Source organism: Syngnathus typhle, linkage group LG8 (genome assembly GCF_033458585.1).
Source record: "Syngnathus typhle isolate RoL2023-S1 ecotype Sweden linkage group LG8, RoL_Styp_1.0, whole genome shotgun sequence".
Lineage (NCBI taxonomy): Eukaryota > Metazoa > Chordata > Actinopteri > Syngnathiformes > Syngnathidae > Syngnathus > Syngnathus typhle.
Genome location: NC_083745.1, coordinates 11,842,964 through 11,852,193, shown reverse-complemented (window position 1 = coordinate 11,852,193; position 9,230 = coordinate 11,842,964). Strand labels below are relative to the sequence as shown.

Genomic DNA, 9,230 nt, shown 5'->3' with positions numbered 1-9,230 from the left:
CGTGAAGTGATTGGGAAATTTCTTAACAACACGGGCTCATTTGATTTAAAAAAAAGGGAGAACTGAGGTGAAATGTAAAATATCGCCATCCTGTAATAAAAAAAACTAATTGAATCTGCAAATGTATTACTATAACTACAATTGTTCATAAAAACATTACTTCTCTTCCTGGTTTGGTATGTTTTTACAGTAGGTTTGTGTAATTTGCACACAAATTCAGCTAAAGTCTCCAAACATTCTAAAATACTTGCAATTATGAAAGACTGAATTTTTATTGATGTCAGATTCCATTTTGGCTCATTCAATTTGTAGGGAAAAAAACGAAACACACAATATCTGTCATGATAATGTATTTATTTCAAGATACGTTTTTACCCATTGCCCACAAACGATACCAGACAACAGGCACGAGTGCTTTTTCCCACAGTTAAGCACGACACAGCGAACACATCAACATGAGCACAGACATGCATAAATCAGGCCCTGGAGTGGTCGCTATGGGAGACGAGCAGTGAGTGATGATGTCACTGAAGAGTGGACACAACCAAATAAAGGGCAAATTATTAACACTGAGCACCATAATAAACAATAAATGTCCATATGGAAAATTAAATATCTTAAACATATATATTCCTTATTATCTGCTCAAATTCCCTATCAAATAACCAGCACGCATATTCACACAAACCCATTCATACTTTTCCAGTGTTACAATACAGTGTGTGTGTATGTATGTGTGTGTGTGAGCATGAGTAGGGACACACAGAGGTGGTCTACCGGTGATGCTTAGCTTGTTTGGTTTGATCACATGCAGACTGATATGTACAAGTTCAGCTTGTGGCCACTGAGCTGCCCGCCGGCCACGTTGCTCTACTTCAGGTCCCCGGCGTCCCCCTGGATGGTCTTCTTGATGCGCAGCAACATGGTGGTGAGCCACTGGTCCAGGCGGGAAACTGAATCAAACTCTTTGACGGCCTCGGTGAAGGCTTCGCTGTTCTGCTCTTCGTGAGCCTCCAGAAGTTTCTGTGTGCACACCGACGAGAAGGGTATCTCAAAATAATGCACAATGAGAAGAATGAGCATGACGTGCATTCAAACCTGTATTGAGACCTGTGTTGTAGCAACTTGGGCTTGTTTTCATTTCATTCACATTTGTAGACCATATAGGAAAATAAATGCATGTAGTAGAGCATATGAGGACACACACCACTATATTAGGTGAACACTCAAGGACATTACATACCTGTTTGTATTCATTTCACATTGACTGAGGTTATCCAAGATCATAAATACATAAAACATAAAGACCTTTGAGGACTAAACATAGTGCCGTAAATCTCAGAAGAGCATTCGTCCAAAGGATTTCAAATGGGTATTTGTATAATGTGGATTTCACTTGTAGCAGGGGTGGTTTGAAACCCAACCCCCTCAACATGAAGTAGCACGGTTTGAAACACAACCCCCCACATTGAACATCAGGGGAGGTTTGAGAATATTGTGTTGTTAGTCACCTAAATGTTGAACAGAGGCTGTGATTTACCGAAGTCAAATTCCGTGTTTGGCACGCTCAAACATGGCGAATAAAAACTCTTGAATCTTGAATTGGCAAGCATTCTTTTTACACTTGTATATACTGTATACATGATCATCAAATAATTTTTTAAAAAAATGTCAAATCAAGTAAATCATTACATTTTTTTGGGGTTGATATAGCCTTTTCTGAAATATGATGAAAAGCAGACAGCTGTGCTCGTAAAAGGCTTGAAAACCTCTCAGAGCAGTACATTCATGTTCATTATAAAAAAGTTATAAATTACTGTTAGAATAATTAGTTTTGCTGAAGCGCTGGTAGGCCTGAAAGCGGAGGTCACATATCTTTGCTCAAGCCAACATATCTGCCAGCTAGCCTTGGGGAGTCTTTATACTCCCTTCCTTTTCTTATCTGTGAGAGGCCCTCACTAGTTATGAACAGAACACCTTTGTTCTTTGTTAGTTCAAGAGAAGTCCTTTCTCTGTTAATTGTTTTTGTCCGAGACAGTTTTTTAGTTATCCCATATTTACTCAATGTTTGTTTAAGTAGACTTCATGCAAGTTATCTCACATCTACTTAACGTTTACTGGAGTGTATGCACAAGAGGTATCTGATTATTTACTCATTATTATTATTGTGTGAAATGTAGCAAGAAAGTCTAGAACATTGTTTTACAGGGACACGGCATCCAGGTTTGGAGATTGCAGCCGGGAACGAGGCTGCCAACCATCTAAGAACAGACTCTGCATTCCTGGGGTCACGGATCGGCCAAGGCCATGCGGCCTCGCACCACACAACATTATTAGCTAACTGAACAGCGTTGCTACAGTCACACTCTCCCCTCACTTTAGTGTAGCAACGCCTCTTGTAACCAGGGCGACCCAATATAAAAAGAGGAGATGATGGTAGGGCAGGTCAGAATTGGTGGAGGACTGTGAACTGGGCCTTCTACCTAATTCTCCTCGCGAGCAAAAAGAATACTGGTTGTCTTCTCCTCTTTGTTTCCAGCGTGTAAATAAATGTCTGATGGTATTTAGACCTGACAAATACATTTTACCTTTAACAGCTTCAGCTCTCTTGAATCTGAGAAAGCGGGGAACATCTCCTCATACTTCTCGATGGCCAACTGCAAACATACAGTTAAGTGTCAAGTCATGCAAATAATGACAACAAATGGAGCAAGGTGGGTTTGTGCGCAATGCTTAGCTGGCAGGTGTGTGACCTTGGCGTTGAGCTCATCCACGATGAAGTGACATAGGGAAGCCTTGAAGAAATATTCTTTGGCATTGTACTTCAACAAAGGGTTGTCCATGGTGCTCATGGCCACCTGAGACAGACAGGCGTACATTTTGTTCAGACCATCCATCCATCCATCCATCCATCCATCCATCCATCCATCCATCCATCCATCCATCCATCCATCCATCCATATCCATCCATCCATCACGAATCGCCACCTGTTCATAGATCTCGACGGCCTTCTGGTACTGCTCCAGCTGGGCGCTGTAGTGGCCCACCTTCAGCAAACACTTGTTGGCCGAACTGAAACGACACACCGGCTAAAGTCGGGGTTTCCGCGGCGCTCACCACACTGCCTCCAAAAAGTACCTGTTTGACTCTTCCCCTTTGTAGTAGTCTGCCGCTTGCTCGTAGTGTGCGATGGCCTGGGGGACACAAACGCCACACGGACGATGGCCATGATGGGGACTGAGGAAGAAAAGTTGTTGTGTTTCACCTTCTCAATGTCCACCAACTCCGACTCATAGACCTCTGCGATGGTGATGTGATGTTTGGCAGCGATGGTGAAGCGACCCTGCAAGTCATCATACATATAATATGTAAAAATGGCACAAATACTACTTTACAGGACACATCTTTATAATAGTCCTAAAGAAGCTATTATGACTGAAATATGCTCTTTGGTGCAATGACTAATAATGAATTGCGTGTGAATGATCAATCAAGTGGAATAAAAACAAGATAGCATTTGGCCTAACTGCTAAATTTGACATGTTTGTACATTGACAAACAATTTTGTGTGAATTACCGTATTTTCCGGCCTATAAGGCGCACCTAAAAACCTAAATTTTTATCAAAGGTCGACAGTGCGCCTTATAGTCCAGTGCGCCTTATATATGGATCAATTGATGAATTTGTTGATCCATACTGGTTGTACACAGTGCTCTGCCAAAATGTTTCAGTACGTTTTAGTACGACTAGTATATTACAAGGTCGCATCGCTTCCCAACATTACGGCAACTGTAGACAGGGGGCGTCACCAAATAGCTGTTGTACCCGCGAGGCTATTTCATTTCAAAATAGGCTGCTCCGTTAATGTTTCGAGTAAATTTACGGATTGATATGGAAGGGAAACATAGGTAAGCAGTACCAATGTGTTAGATCGAACTTTAGTCAGTTCCGATCATTTTACAGGAGATCGTTTGAGAAACGCGATTGTTTACACTTTGCTGAGGCTCATGGGGGTCTGCGAGCTGAGGCTCATGGGAGTTTGCGGGTGGCTAATGCTTTAATAATAGCTGGTATACGCACAAGGCTATTTCATGTCAAAATAGGCTGCTCTGTTAATGTTTTGAGTAAATCTACGGACTGATATGGAAGGGAAACATAGGTAAGCAGTACCAGTGTTAGATCAAACTTTAGTCAGTTCTGATCATTTTATAGGAGATTGTTTGAAAAACGCGATTGTTTACAGAGGGCTCATAGGTTATTGGCTAGTGGATGCATACCGCAACCCTAGTCAACCTCAGTTTGTTGCAGTATAGCTTCTATTTTATGCGCCTTTTAATCCGGTGCGCCCTATATATGAAATAATTTCTAAAATAAAAAATTCCTTGAGGGTGCGCCTTATAATCCAGTGCGCCTTTTGGTGCGAAAAATACGGTAATTGCAATGCTGTGTGATCGCTGCTGAAAGATAAGAATAAGTTAATACAGATCCCGAAAACAACAAAACAAATGCACACAAGATGCCACTCACCATGTCAGTGTAGATGTCAATGGCTTGATTGAGACAGTTGATGGCCTCTGCAGAGAAAGCGACAATGCACGTTTGTTTCCATATACACTGCGGCCCAGCCAGTCTGCTTGAGATGGCACGTCTCACCCTGCGGATCAGCCTTCTTGTAAGCGTTGCCTGCATCCACAAAGCTGGTGGCCGAGTCCAGCTTGTTTTGAAGCTGCATGTGGAGCCGGGCCGCCTGGCAGAACGCATTTCCTGCAGCTAACGCACGAACACACAAAAACATACATGATGACTGCTGCTTTGCTCACGAGTGTTGCTCTCAAGTTGTTGTGCTGCTAAATAGACAATGAGAATTTCATTGATGTAGCCCAAAAAAGCATTTCATAGAATAGAAAATGTAGCTCCATGTACTTTGTATTTGTACATACTAAGCACGTTATTGTCAACTTTCAATTGGCTGAGCCACGAATGGCCTTTGTGCTTGCCAGCACGTTTCTGCATCTGTCTACTGGTCACCTTGGAATTGTGAGTGTGTGTGTGTGTCTTCTCACCGCTCCAGTTCTTTGCCATCTTGAACATATTAGCTGCTCGAGCATACATCTCACAGGCATCCTCTACCTTGTGGTTTCCACTGCACACATGTAGCAGCAGGTGCATGGGTGGACACACAAGCAAAAACAATCATTATGTGGCCCGGGGCCATGCTTCGATTTGCTCAAATGTTACTGTCGTTGTGACTCAGCTTGAAATAAGCATTATTAGGAATGTGAGCTTGAGCACTAACAAATGCACAAAACTGCAATTGTTTGTTTACACTCAACCGTCAGTCAGTGTGAAGAATACATACAGCTCTTCATACCACCAACAGGATAATCATCATCATCATCATCATAAGCATCATCGTAATAATGAATGAACTTTACTGTACCACTATCACTGTACTGCACCAAGTCATTTTTAAATGCTGTCACAATATCAATAAATCATACCAATGCATTTTGCTAGCAAAATAAAATAGGTTTAGGTCTGCTTTTTTCAGTAATTGTGGTCACAGTAATATGTAAATGCTGAATTAGGTCACCTGAATTATTATTGTTCATTGAATTTGTCGTCATTTTTTTCTGAAAACTTTCTGAACAACGAGACGACGATTATACGATCAGACGTTTCCTGAAAATGCGCAATATCGTGTTTTTCGTAGCCCTAAGAGTTGCACCACATACGCATGCGCATCTCTTCCATCGCTGCCACGCACGCAGCGACTCGTCTCATGATGTTATCCCTCGCGCACCTCGCAGAAGTGGATGGGGTGTTTTTTTATTGGTTTTATTTATACACGCTCGCTGTGTGACAGGCACACGCAGTGCGAGTGATGACGTTTGCAAATAGACCGAATAACACACAATGCCCCCCCGCAAGCTCTCATCGTGACTGACAAGCAAAACATCCACCCATTCATCCATCCATCCATCGATCCCTCCATCCATCCATCCCTCCATTTTAGCAAGGCAAAAAAGAACGCCCTAAAATAATGACGTCAGATTTAGACGAATGTGCCGCATACGCAACACGAGACAGATGTAAACTCAACATACACGATCGACGATATTCACGTGAACGGGAGTCCAACGGCCATTTACCCAAACATTCCGCCAAGAAACGAGCCGGACGCTTTGACCTTCTTGTCGGCGTCGGCCATGAGCTGCATGGCCTCCTTCTCTTTGCCGCTGTTGTCCATGGTGACCCGCGGGTGGCTGTGCGCTGCTGTCTGGCGAAGGTCAGGGAAACGGCCCGATGTTCCGCAGTGGGGGCGAAGGTAAGAAGACAGAAGAGCCCGCTGTGATGCTGAGGCTGGAGGGAGGGAGGGAGGCGGGAGGATAGAAGTGCCCGTTGGTGCTGAGGCTGAAAGCAGTTCAGCGTTGCTCTTCTTCTTCGGAAAAAGTAAGAGGAGCACCTCGTGAGCTCCATTAGCTGGATGAAAAGCGAACTGCACAAAAGCAGAGGCAGAACGCTTTCAGTAGCAACATAGAATCGCAAATCATTTCAAGATCAATTATGATTAATTTTGCTTATATATATGCTTATAGTATGCTTATAGCTGCTTTTGCTGACAGTCTTTTTGATGCCCAGTGCCCCCGGCTGCACCCCCGAAAAAGAAAACTTTATGCCCATGCAGGTTGCCTCTTCAACAGAACCTCTCCATCTGTGACGGCCATACTCCCAAAATTGTTGGTCGGCTGGGGGGGGGGTTGTGAGGTCATCCACCCGTGTATTGAAAGTCTAATTTGAAGCCCTAACCCGACCCTGAGTGGTGTGAAAAGTGCTGGATTGTCCTGCTTTCTTCAAATTGCACGGATGTAATATTCACATTTAAAAAAAAAGAAATTCAAAGCGTCTGCTTGTCTGTAAACGCTTGTCCAAGGCTTCAAAGTGACGTCATACATGTGTTGTCCACAAAGCATGCAAAGCACAAAGACATTTGAGTGTGTGTGCAAGTGTGTGTGTCAAAGTCAAAGTCTGCTTTATTGTCAATTTCTTCACATGTCAAGACATACAAAGAGATTGAAATTGCGTTTCCTACTATCCCACGGTGACAAGACATATTACACATTCAAGTAAACAATACAAAAACTAAAAATAAGAAGGCACATACAATGAATAAATAACAGCAATGTGGTGGAAATGGTGCAATTGTGCATACAGCAGACAGTCAATATAATAGCGCAAAAGTACAGGAGGAGTAGTGCAAGTGGAGTAATGCAAGGCAGCCATCGTGGCCCAAAAGGCCAGGACGTCATGTAGCCGAGGGGGCAGGGGGGAGAGAGTTCAGGATCCTAACAGCCTGGAGTATGAAGCTGTTGGTGAGTCTGGTGGTGCGCGAGCGCATGCTTCTGTACCTCTTCCCAGAGGGCAGTAGATAAAACAAGGTGAGCGGGGTGACTCACATCACTCGCAATCGTGGTCGCCTTGCGGGTGAGATGGGAGGTGTAAATGTCCTTCAAGGAGGGGAGCGAAGCACCAAAGTCAAAAAGTCAAAGTCAGCTTTATTGTCAATCTCTCCACATGTCACAACACACAAAGAGACCGAAATTACGTTTTTCTCTATCCCACGGTGACGAGACACATAACACGATAGACATACAAGTACGCGACACAATATAAAAACAAGAAGGCAGAAATTCAAACAATCAATAGTAAGAGTGATGAATAAATAATAAATAAACAGATAACACAATAAATAAGAGGAGCAAAACGGAGCCAGCAAGCATAGCGCAAAAGTAAAAAACATCATAAACAAAAAAAGCACAAACAATAAATAATAAGAGTAATAATAAATAATAAATAAACAGATAACACAACAAATAAGAGCCAGTGTGCATACAGACAGTACAGACAGTAAAAGTACAAGACGCTACGCAGAACGGGGGAGCGAGTTCAGGATCCTAACAGCCTGGAGTATGAAGCTGTTTGAGAGTCTGGTGGTGCGGGAGCGCAGGCTTCTGTACCTCTTTCCAGAGGGCAGAAGCTCGAACAAGGAGTGAGCGGGGTGACTCAGATCACTCACAATCGTGGTCGCCTTGCGGGTGAGATGGGAGGTGTAAATGTCCTTCAAGGAGGGGAGCGAAGCACCAGCAATCTTACCAGCCGAGTTCACTATGCGCTGCAGGGCCTTCAAGTTGTAGTCAGTGCAGCCGCCACCCCAAACAGCAATACAGCTGGAGAGGACGCTCTCAATGGTGCCGCGGTAAAATGCAGTCATGACGGCCGGAGGAGCGCTCGCTCGCCTGAGTTTCCGCAGGAAGTACAGGCGGCGCTGAGCTTTCTTCGCCAGTGTTGCAATGTTGGTGGTCCAGGAGAGGTCTTCACTGATGTGCACCCCCAGGAATCTGGTGCTGCACACTCTCTCCACCACAGCACCATCGATGGCCAGTGGCAGGTGTTGGGTGTGACCCTTCCGGAAGTCAACAACAATCTCCTTGGTCTTGCTGACGTCCAGCAGAAGGTTGTTGTCCCTGCACCACGTGGTCAGAAGGTCGACCTCCAACCTGTATTGAGTCTCGTCGCCCCCGGTGATGAGACCCACCAGAGTCGTGTCGTCAGCAAACTTCACGATACGGTTGTCGCTGTAGGTTGCAGTGCAGTCATGCGTCAGTAGGGTGAAGAGCGGACTGAGCCTTGGGGGGCCCCCGTGCTCAGCGTGATGCTGCTTGAGATATGGTCGCCAACACGTAATACTTGAGGCCTCTGACAGAGGAAGTCCAGTAGGCAGTTGCAGAGGTAGGTACTGGCACTGGCACTCCTCACGCTATCAGCAGAGAGCCACATTTTAAAGTAGTTTGTCAACTTCACCTGGCACAGCTATATTGCTTTTATGACTGCAAAAGCGCAGTTATGGATTTTTCAGTCAGGAGTGGGGAAGAAAGTGCAAGATTCAAGTGTGTGTGTGTGTGCAACATTTGGACTAAGGAATGCCCTCTATGCTTCTGCAGCCACAATGAGGCCCAAGGACGTGCGCTGAGCGCTTTTCGTCAAAATCTTTTAATGTTGAATCACGATGCAATCAAACCAAAAATGCAAAGCATGCGCAGTTGAATCGCCTGCTCACTTCAAGCCTTTTGAGCGGAAACACAATAGATATCAATTAAATAATGATTGATCAACATTTGGACTTGGGGACTAGGGAAAAGGAAATGGTACCAATTCATCAGACACTCGC

The 9,230-nt window shown here is 44.3% G+C and overlaps 1 protein-coding gene across 2 annotated transcripts; it reads right to left on the bottom strand.

Moving 5' to 3' along the window:
• Nucleotides 1-344: 344 nt before the first annotated feature.
• On the bottom strand, nucleotides 345-6,447 carry napba (N-ethylmaleimide-sensitive factor attachment protein, beta a). 2 transcript variants are annotated; one of them, XM_061285967.1, is made up of 10 exons: nucleotides 6,154-6,447; nucleotides 5,065-5,144; nucleotides 4,655-4,771; nucleotides 4,529-4,575; nucleotides 3,267-3,344; nucleotides 3,140-3,195; nucleotides 2,989-3,073; nucleotides 2,754-2,858; nucleotides 2,589-2,657; nucleotides 345-1,023 (listed from the first exon to the last, which is right to left on the bottom strand). In XM_061285967.1, the coding sequence occupies exons 1-10, from the start codon at nucleotides 6,249-6,251 to the stop codon at nucleotides 871-873; spliced, it is 888 nt and encodes a 295-aa protein (XP_061141951.1). In that variant the 5' UTR covers nucleotides 6,252-6,447; the 3' UTR covers nucleotides 345-870. The 2 variants fall into 2 exon arrangements, with proteins under 2 accessions (XP_061141951.1, XP_061141952.1); XM_061285968.1 differs by lacking the exons at nucleotides 4,529-4,575; nucleotides 5,065-5,144; nucleotides 6,154-6,447 and having other exon boundaries at nucleotides 4,655-4,762.
• Between the last annotated feature and the right edge of the window lie 2,783 nt (nucleotides 6,448-9,230).